The 15,020-nt window shown below is 36.6% G+C and overlaps 2 protein-coding genes across 2 annotated transcripts; both read right to left on the bottom strand.

Annotated features, from left to right (window-relative positions):
* Positions 1-2,015: 2,015 nt before the first annotated feature.
* On the bottom strand, positions 2,016-8,375 carry LOC136801371 (uncharacterized). The gene is made up of 2 exons (XM_067058009.1): positions 4,332-8,375; positions 2,016-2,171 (listed from the first exon to the last, which is right to left on the bottom strand). Exons 1-2 carry the CDS (start codon positions 8,373-8,375, stop codon positions 2,016-2,018), a joined length of 4,200 nt encoding a protein of 1,399 aa, XP_066914110.1.
* Positions 8,376-13,879: 5,504 nt separating this feature from the next.
* Positions 13,880-14,708, bottom strand: LOC136801370 (golgin subfamily A member 6-like protein 6). The gene is made up of 2 exons (XM_067058008.1): positions 14,324-14,708; positions 13,880-13,911 (listed from the first exon to the last, which is right to left on the bottom strand). The coding sequence occupies exons 1-2, from the start codon at positions 14,706-14,708 to the stop codon at positions 13,880-13,882; spliced, it is 417 nt and encodes a 138-aa protein (XP_066914109.1).
* Positions 14,709-15,020: the final 312 nt, after the last annotated feature.

The following is a 15,020-nucleotide window of genomic DNA, read 5'->3' as shown; positions in this document are numbered from 1 at the left end:
GAAAAAAAGCATTCTTACGGGTTTTTTTCAATTTCAAAATGTTGTGTCTTGTTAAAGAGATGCCAAATTGGTAAGCGCTTGCAATCATTTCACGCACCATATTTTCTATAATAAATGAGCAGGTAAGTCATAAGAAAGCAACATTATTTTGGAAAGTCACTAAAAAGAATCATATAAAGGATAATGGTTATCAAATGGAAGAAAACCTTTACATACCTTTTCTGTATAGACCATTATCACCATTTGAACCATTGTTGTTATTTGAACCAACCAATCATACTATTTTTGATAATTCTTTAAAATTTCAATTTACTGAAAGAGACACAAAATTTAATTTAATCATACTTTATATTCCATTGGAATGGTTATGAAATAGATAACACTCTATCATGTTAGGCCAAATAATATCCTAACCCTAATGATTATAATGGTAAAAGGTAATTCTGAATGATAATGAAAGTCTAAACCCTTCTCCTGAGACCTGAAATTAATGTCAAATAGGATTAGTTTACCCAGAAAGAATCGAACCAAAAAAAAGATAAATTTCAAACTGCATGTCGTTTCAAAGTTGCACTGGCTGATCTATTAACTCTCTACTTGCTATCTATAATCCTGTGTGAACCTTGCACAGGCGACTAAAAAATAATTCTATGTGTAAATCCTGTGTGAACCTTGCACAGGCGACTAAAAAATAATTCTATGTGTAAATCCTGTGTGAACCTTGCACAGGCGACTAAATAATAATTCTATACACGCTTTCTTTATAAGAATCTCTTCTAAAAGAATATCAGGGTGAAAATTGGCCAAATTGTAAGAATACTCTAAGAATACTCTCTAAGGTAAGTTTATCAAACTTTGATAAAAATACAGTCATTTTGCATTAGGTTAATAGAAAAAACTGCTTCTTTTGTTAGACGTAAATTGAAACTTTGAGAAAGAAATACAATTACAGCTCCCAATATGCACTCAAAAGTCCCAAACTCTCGAATTGATCATTTCTCACGTTTGTCTTAAAGTCAAGTATAAAAAAGTAAGAATACGTTAAGAATGTTTCAGTCTCAATTTTGGCAATTTCTTAAGAATGTTTGACCCTCATCAAAAGTACACTATTCTTATAAAAAAAGCGTGTATGTAAAATCCTGTGTGAACCATGCACAGGGGACTATAAAAAACTATCCTTAGAAAGAAACTGGACAATTGATGTTACAATAAACTTGTTGGATTAGCTGGAGATTTGAGGTAAAATGTTTAATAATACCAGAAGAATATGACTAAACTGCTTAAGATCAAAGTGTGATTACTGAGTCTAATATGAAGATGTTTCGACGCACTCACTGGTAAAATGTTTAAATTGTTTATTGAGTGTAAGTTCTATTTGCTGTAGAGGCAAAAAAAGGACGTTGATCTGTGAATCAATTGACTTTAACGATTATCTCATTCATTTATGGCAAAGATATATACTCTTTCTTGAGTATTTAAAACACAACGCTTGTAATTATAACGGAGAGTATTAAAGGAAAAGTGAAATGATTTTGAAAAGGTCGGCGTAAATGTATGAGACAAGGTTGTGAACAAAACTAAGGAGGGATTACTATAGCATCAAATCCTGACACCAACAGCACCTTCACCAGACAGACTTATAAAAAAATTTTTGCTATCCACATTATTAGTTGTTCTATTAGCTGGAACGATTTGATTATTTTTCTGTTTTTTCTCATTTTCTCTTTTTTTATTTTTCTGTTTTTTTGCCCAGGATTTTATGAAAGAATTCGTATCTTCCCCACCATTAGCCTTCCAAAAATCGTACGACTTTTGGGTCGATGGACCACCATAAATCTTCCTATAGGTGACATAATCTTTATGTGACCGTAATGCTTTCTCCCTCAGCTCTTCCTTCCTGCTCGACTTTTTTAAACGCTTCTCATCTTTCCCCTTCAATTCTTTCTTCAACTTATCATTTTCTTCTTTCAACTTATCGTTTTCTTCTTTTAAATTTTCTATCTCCTGCTCTTTCGTTATGTTGACTTTTCTTTCTTTCTCCAACAATCCACCTTTGCTAGTTTTGATTTAAATTTAGAGATGGTGACCCCCAAGTCTTGTTCGACCTTTAAATTTTGTTGGGCCTCCATCTCTATATCATTCTCACTGATTGCCATTTTAAATTTTAACGTCTGTAAAAAAAGAAAAAGATACATTTAGTAGTTTAAATCAGTTTCCAAAATGTTGGTACAGTGTGCCACAGAAATATGATACGTATTTGGGAATTTGATGAGACTTGTACAAAGTTAATTTAAAAGAAGCTCTCAAGACAAAGCCTAATTTCGATATTTCGTTGGCACACTGTAGGGTAATGGCTTTCAGTTGACATAGTCGATGCCTATTTACGTAAGCTTCGAATATGTGTAACAGGGTACACCTCGTGAAGGTAAGCCATTTGTACCCCACCCTAACAAAACACTCAAACAACGGATTTAATAATAGGGTACAAAGCTGCTTAAAACTGCATTAAAAATTGATTATCAACGAATAATCCACAAAAGCAAATAACAGAAAACTTGTTCAAAATTAACGAAAAAGCCTGAATATGAGAGTATGACATCTGTGAAACAAACACTATCAGCATGTTTCAAAGATTTGTAGCTATAACACTACAACACTATGAAAACATTATCAACATTCATAGTGCAAACTCTTTAAAAAACTTCAAAATTGAGTAAAATCATCTGTGAAACAAACACTATCAGCATGTTTCAAAGATTTGTAGCTATAACACTACAACACTATGAAAACATTATCAACATTCATAGTGCAAACTCTTTAAAAAAACTTCAAAATTGAGTAAAATCATCTGTGAAACAAACACTATCAGCATGTTTCAAAGATTTGTAGCTATAACACTACAACACTATGAAAACATTATCAACATTCATAGTGCAAACTCTTTAAAAAAACTTCAAAATTTAGTAGAATCATCTGTGAAACAAACACTATCAGCATGCTTCAAAGATTTGTAGCTATAACACTACAACACTATGAAAACATTATCAACATTCATAGTGCAAACTCAGCACAAAATAATAAAACAATGCAGTATATGACTTTCTGTACAAATTTAATGTCATGATTCATAAAAAAGTAGGAGTCATTAGGATAAAGAAAACATTAATATTTTTAACTGATGATGGACGTGAATGTTCGAAATATATTTTGTGATTTTACCTTATGAACCATTGCAGTTCAAACATTTATCTGTAATATTTTTATTATTCAAATTAATATTGCATCTTTACTTTTGATTTGCAACTTTCATATCAATTGTGTTTTAATGAGAATTTAAATCTATATTTAACAATAGCATACACATACACATCTGCAAGTTCCACATTGTTATGGGTCAAGGAAATATACATTATAATAGTAGCTTTTTGTAAAAATTTAAAAATCGAAATAAATAAGCAACGTAAATGATTTGGGATGTGTTCCATTCAATACCTTTTGTCAATCATTCTAGTCAATATCATGAGTTAAATATTTAAAATGAAAATTTAGAATTAGAGTTGCATGTAAATTGTAAATGAACAAACGTGTCAAAATAAATTTTTGTCAAATGAACATGAAATTAAATTTGTGCAGCAGGCCAGTAAGCAGCTTTGATTTGAATTTAACACAATAGATAACAATAAAATCTCAGTAAACAATCAATCAAACTAATTGGACTTCAATGAAAGGGCCAAAAACAGTTATAATTTAAATTTTAAAATGTTCAAGGATGTCTAATTTTCACTTTATAAACTGTCTTGGGTTAACTTTTGATAATATGAAATGTTCAGTTGTTTGACCCTTTCATCAAAGTCAATTCTTAATAATGAACAAATGAACCCATTAAACAACTATAAAATCTGTCGGTAAACAATATTCTTTGTGAAAGAAGTCTGACCAACTTTTCCCTGATGATTAGTGTCTTTGATATATATCTTGACACTCTCAAAAGATCTTGCCCGGGAAAAAGCCACATAAAGTTGACCATGACTAAAGCAAGGCTTTTCAAGAAGTATACCTACTTTATCATATGTTTGGCCTTGACTTTTGTTTATGGTAACGGCATAAGAGAGTCTCAAAGGAAATTGAGTCCTCTTGAATGAAAAGGGCAAGCCAGTATCATTTGGGTCGAGAGCCACCCTAGGAATAAAGTGGCGATCTCCCTGATGTGCACCAGAAATGATCTCACATTCAATAATATTTTGGTGCAAATTTCTAACAATCATTCGGGTACCATTGCACAAACCTTCCTGCATGGAAAGGTTTCTTAAGAGCATTACTATGGCACCTACCTTTACATTCAGGCGATGTCGAGGCATGCCTGATGGAGTCAAGCTGTGTAAAAACTCTTGAGGATAACGATCAATTTCATCCTGGTCATCTGAGATGACTGAGTCAAAACTGAAGTAAGTTGTTGTTTCCCCTGGTAATCTTTGTAAAACACCATCATTTATTTGAAAAGAGTCAAGATTAGTGGGTGTGAGAATTGCTCGTTTAGAAAAATCAACATCCAAATTCCCAAAAATACTGTTGATCAAATCAGCCTGTGAAGGAACGACACAGTGATTTGGGACCTCAATGCAGCCTTGATACGGGTCATCTGGCTTTATAGGTAACTGAGCTCCCCCAAGACGCAACAAAAAATTAGCAAATTCTTGTTCACCCTCAGCAGCCCTCATATTTCTGCGCAAGTAGTGGATTTGCACATGATGCCAAAGGCGGGAACGTTTTAGGCAAGACTCGATAATTTGAGCAGCACCCCCACATCTAACAATTGGAAGTGTTTGACGAAAGTCTCCACCTAGAAGAATTACTTTGCCGGCAAAAGGAACATTACTATTGCATATATCTCGGAGCATGAGATCGATAGCTTCAAATGCAAATTTTGGTATCATACTGGCCTCGTCAATAACAAACAAATCACGTCTACGCAGATAACGCGCATGTGCACTATTTGCAGTTACATTACAGGTAGAATTATCCAGAATGGGGACTGGTAGTTTGAAAAGGGAATGCATGGTCTTACCTTTATCTAGTAGGATTGCAGCTATGCCAGTCCAGGCACACGTAGCAATCTTCTTGTTCATCCCCAACAATTCCCGGATGAGAAAGTTGTAAGTGAAAGTTTTTCCCGTACCCCCTGGACCATCTAAAAAGAACACATTTGGATGTGCACTATCATTGTTTACCACAGCATTGATAACTGCTTGGCAGACTGTTTGTTGATCAGCATTCAGTTGAGGTCGTAACAAATTTGCTTGTTGTCTCATTTCGTCGAGATTAAGATCATCATCTTCAGGCAATGCTTCTTCTAACATTGGCAACCCAAAGTCAGCAAGATGCTTACCGAATTGCTGAAGATGTCTTTCAATACGTTGAAGTACCATATTTTGGGCGATAGCTTCTTGATGATTTCTCAAGAAGTCGTGCATCATGTCGAGGTGAAAGCGCTCCCAGATTTCTGGAGGATTATTAACCTCTCCATGGATCAAAATCATACAAAAAACCTTACGAATTTTACTGGCAGTACCATACTGTGCTACATTCTCCATAGTTGTGATCCAAAGGTTATCATCTTGCAAAAGGCCACGTGCAATACATGCCTCTCTAAAGGATGGATGAAGAACACCATCGAACGTTCTAAGTTCCTCAAATGATGTTGCTCCAGCCACATGAAGCAGTAAAACTCTTAAATAAAATCGCTCACCCTCTCTTACCGAAGCATTATACATGCGACTTACTAACTTTACATTTCTTCGACGTATCTTCCATTTCTTTGTTCGAGCATCAAAGACATAATGGTATGGAATGTCTGTGTAAAGTTTATCGTGTGCACCTGGATCTGTTCGATTCAGTTCAAACCATGCAGTAAGCTTTGTGTTTTTGCGGTCTGCTCTCTCCAAAGCATTTGCCTCATCGCCTTCTCTAAAATATACCATTTGCTCATTCGGGAGATGCAAATCAAGCCGGATGACAGTATGGGTGGAATCATGGAGGTTGTAACCAAAAATACGCCATGCTGCCTCAGGGGCTGAAACATAGCGGGCATCAATAAACTGCTTTATTTCATCGTGTTCAATTTCTTCCACTATTTCAATGCGTGCTTGATCATGACCCTTGTATATGTACTTAAATAAATACTGGATAGCTTTAATAGAGGTACATGCTTCAACATTGATGTGGCAGTTGTACTTCTTGGAAGCCCAGGGATTATATGGGACAACCCACCTGTTATCCAACTCCATATTGCGAACAGTGACAGTACGACCATCTTCTCGCCGCTTGTAAATTGGATAACCGTTATTTGCCATAATGGTTTCATCGCTGAATTCCTTAGGATATTCTTTACTACAATGACCGTCTTCCATACATGGCGAGTTGGGATTGATGGCACCACATGGACCATGAATCATCGATGCTTTGATGGTTTCGTATAATTCGGGATCCTCATTGATATCTGGGATCTCGGCACAGATCAAACTGTCAATGTCTTCAGGGGAACGTATTTTGTCACCATCCTCAAGAGTAATCAACATATGAGCGTGGGGTAGGCCACGCTTTTGAAATTCAATTACATGAACAGAAACTTTACCTTTACCAAAGATACCTTTAGTTAGAATGTCATTTTTAAGTGCCTTCAACTTTGCACTAAAAACACGGGAAACTAAATCAGGACGATCACTTGCGGTTTGGCCTGGTAAAAGGTTTTCTGTAATCTCTCTCCATTTTGGGTTACATGTCATTGTAACAAACAAATCAGGCTTACCAAATACAGCAACCACTGCCATAGCATCTAGATAGAGTTGATGCATGTTACGGGGACTTCCTGCAAAGGTTGATGGTAGAATAGTGACCCTACCAACTCTGGCCTGGCGTGCTTCTGCTTGATCATTCAGATAATCATGCAAACCCCTGTAGCGATCAGCCCTGATTGTAGCCTGGTTGGTTCTATACCAGTGTAATCGATCACCTTCTATTTTTGTATAGCTATCAACCAGGTATTGCTGGAAGAGTTTACCAGCATGATGAAGTGCTGAAAACTCAGGGCGTACAGCAATACGATGTTGATAGAACTCTTTCATGCTTACCCTGTCTCTTTGAGGACGATTTAGTAATTGATTATCAAGATTGTATGCCATCTGGGTATTCCATCCTAGATCACCATGAGGGAACAACAACGGATAGGTTAATGGATCATTGAGTTGTGATGTATAATCAATTTTTCTCAATGGTTGGTCCCTGGGATAAACAACAACATCTCTGGTGGTTGGGGGAGCACCATCATCGCCAACAAAAACAGCAGCAACTTCATTGTTGACTGGTGCATTTCCACGCCTGTTATCATTACCAGAACGCATGATCATCCTCACTTCAGATGTCGGACGATTCTCCTCAGCAGCACGGATCCGTTCTCTTTCTTCAACTTCTTTCATATTCAGATATTGTCTTACCCAAGGGGAAACTTGGTGTAAAACAGTTTGTATGGTAGCCATAGTATTGCGATTACAATCGGCAGCAGAAGGATTTGCCATTCTGTTGTTCAATGCTTGTGCTGCCTCAATGAGATAAATTTGACTGAACGACGCTTGGGCATTGTCATCAGGAAATAATGCACCATATCTATGACATATCTGTCCACAAATTCTGAAACAGGGAGGTCCCCGTCCAGGTGGGTCAACGATATTGGCAGACATGGAAACAAAACTAAACAAATTGTTGTAAACACGAATCAGCTTCCTGAAATTCTTTGCTTCTGCAGAATTAGATGTAAAGAGCTCACGTAAATCATCTGGAAACGGCAAAGCTGGGGGTAGCCGTACTGCTCCCTGAACACAACAATTGAATAATTCATCAGGGAACTTGGTTGCATTACAGTGTGGACATTGAACATTAAAATCCCCAATGTAATGTCTTGAAGGTAAGCCAACAACTTGCCAAATATGAGCACGTGCAGCATTGAGCAATGGTTGAATATGATTCCGTCGATTACGATTACCATTGTTGGCACGATAAAGTCTTTGATGCTGAATATTGTTCTGTCCCCTCTGATTTTCCACATCAGCTTGCACATCAACTGGTTCAAAGTCTACATCTGGCAACACTGCCGCCACTCCATCAACCATAAGGATTTGATTGTTATTTTCTGGATGAGCAAGCTCTTGTCGTTGTTGGTTGGCAATGATACCAACATTGTTTGGATGATGATTGTGATTGCGAGCGCGAGCATCTGCTATGTCAACATCACCATCAACCCTTCTGAGTACATTCCTTACCTGTGCTACATTATCAACATTAGCATCCAGCTGATGTTGCCGTGCATAGTCATGATCACCCATAAAAAATCACATACCTGATACTTACTTACTTACGACTTACTTCAATCAAGGGGAGAGGGAGAATAATAATTGAACCTAAAATCTAATGAAAAATTGATACCTGACAACAACAAACTACTTTGGGGCAAAGCTATGCCATTTTCTTTCTTTGTATGTTTGAACTGCAGTAATAAGTCTTTATATTCTTCTTTTGGAAGTTGGCCTTGACAGCTCGAGACTTTCTTCCTTTTCGTTGGAAGATGAACTTGGATTTCTTTGGAGGCTCTTCCAGTGTTTTGACTTTGAAGCCGCTATATTGACATTTTCCAAATATGGATTAAGTATAGCCATATAAGGAAAAAGATTAGCTTCACGGCTAGATATCTGGAGAAGCGTATAGAGTTTCTTAGCTAGTTATATCTTCCGTAAAAGCCCGGGCTATAAAATATACGGTCTATCACGTTGCTATGTGAACGGATTTAAAGAAAAATGGCGGATTCTCGATATAAACAAAAACACAAGGAACAAAAATGTGTCACAGATTATTTTCCTATTTTCCCCTCCCGATTAACCATTTTACTATACAGACATATAATGAATTATAACTGAAGAAAGAAGCTAAGCTCAAAGGCCAAAATCATTTACTACACAGAAAACATGAATTTATTGAGGACAAAAAACTGGTACGGTATAAAATGAAAACATCAGCCGCTCAATATTAAAGGAACCCAAAGAAATGGAAGATGTCAATATTTTTATAATGAGGTTTAGTGTTAATTGAAAAGGTGCTAGTGATAAATTTAATGTATATAAATCTGAATGAAATTAGAATGATTCATTTTATCATATGATGGTGTCAATAATAACTATAACCTTGTCCTATTTTACAACATTATAAAAATGATGGAAAATAAAGTGAAAGTGTATTTTTAATTTTGCTTATCATTGTTCTAGAGTTCTTGGTTAAACAACAACATTGTAATAATGTTCGGTCGGTCTAAAAACTGAGTCGATTGGTCTAAAAAGTGAGTTGGTCGGTCGGACTACAAAGTGAGGCGGTCGGTCGGACTACAAAGTGAGGCGGTCGGTCGGTCTACAAAGTGAGGCGGTCGCTCGGTCAGTCGTTGAGCAAACATATTTGTGATTGCCGCCTATAAAGACTACCAAATTATTTAGATGTATTACCAATACACCATGCAGCAAAAATATGACACTCTCAATTTTCAAGAGGAGTAAAGTAAATGTTTCCGTTGGTCGGTCTTTGGTCTTTGTGAATTTTGTTAGGGTGGTTGGTTGCGATAAGCCCCATAATAATTTCTGAAGAACAACCGTACAAATCCATAACAAAATGTTCTCTATTTAAGAAACAGGAATACCATGACCATTACACCATTCCATATCCATTTACAAACGATGGCACCAGTGACCAGAGCAGAGACACCAGATGTACAATTCTTTCAAATTATTACTGTTTTCTGTTGCTGAAATGAAATATATAATAATAATATTAAGAAACCAAAGAAAAAAAAAGAAAAATAGCTGTTGAGCTTCTTGTTATTCGATTTACTTTTATTTACGAAAATTACCAGTAAAGTAGAATTTCGAAAACGGAGATACGCTTCCGAACCGGGCGACGTTTCCCGATCGGCAAGGAACCGTAGGCGTGTTTTCCGTTGACGTGTCTCGAAAAAAACGTACTCCGCTTCGGAAAAAGAACACTGTACTGTTTTCCCGCTCGGAGCTCGATTCAAAAAGAGACTTGGAAAAAAATCCATAATGGCCCCCCCACGGCTCACTCACATTAGACTTTTAGTATATAGACTAGCCGTCACCCGGCGTCGCACCCGCCGAGGAGTAGATAAGCTGAACGCATCAGAAGCCCTTTGGATGGTGGGGAGGGTAAAAAAATCTGATTTGTAAGCCCAAACAACGAAAAATTACCACTCTAAATCGTAAATGGATGAACTTGAAAACTAAAAATATTGCAAATTTAATGTTTTGTGACGTCATTTGGGTCCTAAATGACATCATTGAAAGGGTAATAAATGTTTTGCTTGACTGAAATCAATTTGTCATTTACCGAAAAGATTCTCTCGATGATTTCCGATACAATATGAGGGGTCAACCATTGCCTAAATCCTTCTTAAACTTTAGATATTCTATTTTTTAGGTTCTGATGACGTCATCGGGCCAAAGATGCCCAAATATATTTATTTTCGAAAGTCTCTTTATACCCACTCTTACCTTTCTCAACTTATTCTCTATTAAATTCCCGATCCAATGAGGGGTCAACCATCTCTTAACTCCTTTCCAATCTCGAGATATCGCCTTGTTGTATTTCTAAGCTATCTTCCGTAAGAACCCGGGCTATAAAATATACGGTCTATCACGTTGCTATGTGAACGGAAATAAAGAAAAATGGCGGATTCCCGATATAAACAAAACACAAGGAACAAAAATGTGTCTACTTTTCCAATTTTTCCCTCCCAGTTAACCATTTTACTTTTTATAAAGACATATAATGATTAATAACTGAATACTTTAAAAGCAAGAAGCTAAAGCTCGAAGGCCAAAATCATTTTAGACAGAAAACATGAATTTAGTGAGGACAAAAAACTGGTACGGTATAAAATGAAATCATCAGCCGCTCAATTTTAAAGGAACCCAAAGAAATGGAAGATAGGATAATATCAATATTTTTATAATGAGGTTTAGTGTTAATTGAAGAGGTGCTAGTGATAAATTTAATGTATATAAATCTGAATGAAATTAGAATGATTCATTTTATCATATATGATGGTGTCAATAAACTATAACCTTTTCCTATTTACAACATAATAAAAATTATGGAAAATAAAGTGTTCTTATAAAGTAAAGAGTCGGTCGGTCTAAAAAGTGAGTCAGTCGGTCGGTCGGTCTAAAACGTGAGTGGGTTGGTCGGTCGGTCTAAAAAAGTGAGTCGGTTGGTCAGTCTAAAACGTGAGTTGGTCGGTCGGTCTAAAAATTGAGTCGGTCGGTTGGTCTAAAAAGTGAGTCGGTCGGTCGGTCTAAAAAGTGAGTCGGTAGATCGGTCTAAAAAGTGAGTCGGTTGATCGGTCTAAAAAGTGAGTCGGTCGATCGGTCTAAAAAGTGAGTCGGTCGATCGGTCTAAAAAGTGAGTCGGTCGATCGGTCTAAAAAGTGAGTCGGTCGGTCTAAAAAGTGAGGCGGTTGGTCGGTCTACAAAGTGAGGCGGTCGGTCGGTCGGTCTACAAAGTGAGGCGGTCGGTCGGTCTACAAAGTGAGGCGGTCGGTCGGTCGGTCGGTCTACAAAGTGAGGCGGTCAGTCGGTCTACAAAGTGAGGCGGTCGGTCGGTCTACAAAGTGAGGCGGTCGGTCGGTCGGTCGGTCTATAAAGTGAGGCGGTCGGTCGGTCTACAAAGTGAGGCGGTCGGTCGATCTAAAAAGTGAGTCAGTCGGTCGGTCGGCCGGTCGGTCAGTCAGTCGGTCGGACATATTTGTGATTGCCGCCTACAAAGACTACCAAATTACTTGGATGTATTACCATGCAGCAAAAATATGCCACTCTCAATTTTCAAGAGGGCTAAAGTAAATGTTTCCATTGGTCGGTCTTTTGGTCTTTGTTTATTTTGTTAAGATAGATGGTTGGTTGCGATAAGCCCCATAATAATTTCTGAAGAACAACTGTACAAATCCATAACAAAATGTTCTCTATTTAAGAAACAGGATAGCATGTCCATTAGACCAAACGATGGCACCAGTGACCAGAGCAGAAAGACCAGATCAATCAATCAATATTAAAAAACCAAAGAGCTTCTTGCTTGCTATTCTATTTACTTTTACGAAAATTACCAGTAAAGTAGAATTTCGAAAACGGAGATACGCTTCCAAACCGGGCGACGTTTCCCGATCGGCAAGGAACCGTAGGCATGTTTTCCGGTGACGTGTCTCAAAAGAAACGTACTCCGCCTCGAAAAAAGAACACTCTACTGGTTTTCCGCTCGGAGCTCGATCTAAAAAAAACTTGAAAAAAAATCCATAATGGCCCCCCCACAGCTCAATACGAATTAGACTTTTAGTATATAGACTAGCCGTCACCCGGCGTCGCACCCGCCGAGTAGAGTGTTGTTGAACACATCAAAAGCCCTTTGGATTGTAAATATTTTTGACAGGTTGGCGAAGAGCACAAAATATAAAATTGGATAGTAAGGTATGAAGAAAAAAAGTTATTCTTACATTTCGCCATATATTCAATCTGTTACGCTATCACGTCACATGCCATGTTTTCTATAATGAATGAAAAGGTAAAACATAAATGGAATGTACCTATTTAAAATAAGTTAGAAAAAGGACACTGTTTTTAAACTTATAGAAAAATGTTTACTTACCTTTTATGTATAGCGGGAACAATACAACCATACCATATACCAATACAATACTCAATACATTCATTAAATTAGTATCTTACTGAAAATGACAAAAAGATGAATCATATTAAATCTTAAATTGATAACAATTCGTATATTTTTGTAAATAATATCGAAGAACCTTTTCCTAACGATTCCAATGATATGAATGGGACATTGACATTGAAAGATTGGCGTATTAAATAAACCTTGAAATGTATAGATACTAAAGTTTATGTTTGATTTTGCAAAGAATATCGAGGTAATAATAAAGGTTTCTATCTTGCCATGAAAGACTATAAGTAGAATTAAGCAATATTATTTCAAAGTTGTGACTGACTGTTTTTTTAATTCTCTACTTGTCATCTATAACCCTGTGTGAACCATGCACAGGCGACTAAATAATAGAAATATATCTAACCCTGTGTGAACCATGCACAGGCGACTAAATAATAGAAATATATCTAACCCTGTGTGAACCATGCACAGGCGACTAAATAATAGAAATATCTAACCCTGTGTGAACCATGCACAGGCGACTAAATAATAGAAATATATCTAACCCTGTGTGAACCATGCACAGGCGACTAAATAATAGAAATATATCTAACCCTGTGTGAACCATGCACAGGCGACTAAATAATAGAAATATATCTAACCCTGTGTGAACCATGCACAGGCGACTAAATAATAGAAATATCTAACCCTGTGTGAACCATGTACAGGCGACTAAATAATAGAAATATCTAACCCTGTGTGAACCATGCACAGGCGACTAAATAATAGAAATATCTAACCCTGTGTGAACCATGCACAGGCGACTAAATAATAGAAATATCTAACCCTGTGTGAACCATGCACAGGCAACTAAATAATAGAAATATCTATGCACCTCTGAGTATCATGCACAGGCAACTATAAAATGCTAACTCTTATGAATAAATGGACTGGGCAAAGGTAGGTTAAATAAGCGATCTTCAGGGATTAATTTATGCATATGGCAATGATGTTTAATCTTTATCTGGTAAAATACCTAACTTCAAACTCTAAACGAAATTGTCAACAGTAGAAACCTTTCCTTTTTTAAGGGAATGATCTGAATACTTCATTTTGTAAATTCTCAACGGGAACTCAAATCCTGGAAACATTTTTCTGAATGAAAAGATACATTATAGGATATAATCAAAGATTTAAACTTGCAAGTGGAACCTTGTTGGAGTAACAAAAGTATATTCAAGCAACTATCTTGTCCTTCTTGCTATAGTGGTTTTGTGAGAATTTTAGGCTTAGTCAGAAAGGTAAAAACTAAAATGTGCAAGACTAATACAAAAAATTTTCCATGTAAGCCTTTCTAAGAGGATCATCCATCGATTAGTTATTGTAGTCAAGCTATGTTAAATCGATCATAGCTTGACACCAGTGGCTGCCTCTCCAGAAAGACTTACATGGAAGACTTTTTGGTCTATTTTATAATGGTGTTGGTGTTGGGGGGTTTGATTTGCAAGCTGCAAAGAATTATTCTTCGCGCTCCAGGACGACAAAAAACCAGCTGAATCCTGCCCACCTTTCTCCACCCAATGTTTAAAAGATTTCGTCGACCGTGGCCCGCCGTGTATGCTACGATAGCGGTCGTAAGCCTTTCTTGAAAGGTCTTTCTTGTTGGCCAGCTTCTCATCCTCAAAAACCTTTCTTTCCTCTCCTAGTCTTGCCTTCTCCACCGTTAATAATTCCCTTTCCTGCTCCAATTCATTTCTCATCCTTTCTAATTCCTGCCTTTCGTTTCGATTATTTAATTGTTCCCTCTCCACCTTTTCTTTCTCTTCGCTCAGCCATACTTTCTCACTCCTCAGTTGTTCTCGATCTTCCTCAATTGCTACTTTCATTTTCCTTATCCTTTTCTCTTCCGCTGTTATTTCTTCCATTAAAAAGTCATCGCTAGTCTGTGACATGATTTTTAATTCTAATTTGTTTTTAATTTTTGTCTGTAAAGAAAAGATATATATTAATTAATGGTAATCCCAAAACAATTCATATAAAACAGGCCTTAAAAATAAAGTGTGATTTTTACATTGGAGAAGATTTTAGACATGAGAAAAAAAAGAAGTTAGTTCAGATGTCTCTTTGGGTATTGAAGAGATAAATACATATAAATACATCTACATAAATTTTTCCTATTAAAGTTGGACAAAATAACTTAAACTCCTTAAAGGAACAAATTATGGCGTAAACATATTTCGGTTAAAAAATGAAAAATAACTTTA

The sequence above is a fragment of the Clytia hemisphaerica genome, unplaced genomic scaffold (genome assembly GCF_902728285.1).
Source record: "Clytia hemisphaerica strain Z4C2 unplaced genomic scaffold, Clytia hemisphaerica genome assembly, whole genome shotgun sequence".
NCBI classification, from domain to species: domain Eukaryota; kingdom Metazoa; phylum Cnidaria; class Hydrozoa; order Leptothecata; family Clytiidae; genus Clytia; species Clytia hemisphaerica.
The sequence above is the reverse complement of the archived record's forward strand: the minus strand, read 5'-3'. Positions and strand labels throughout refer to the sequence as shown.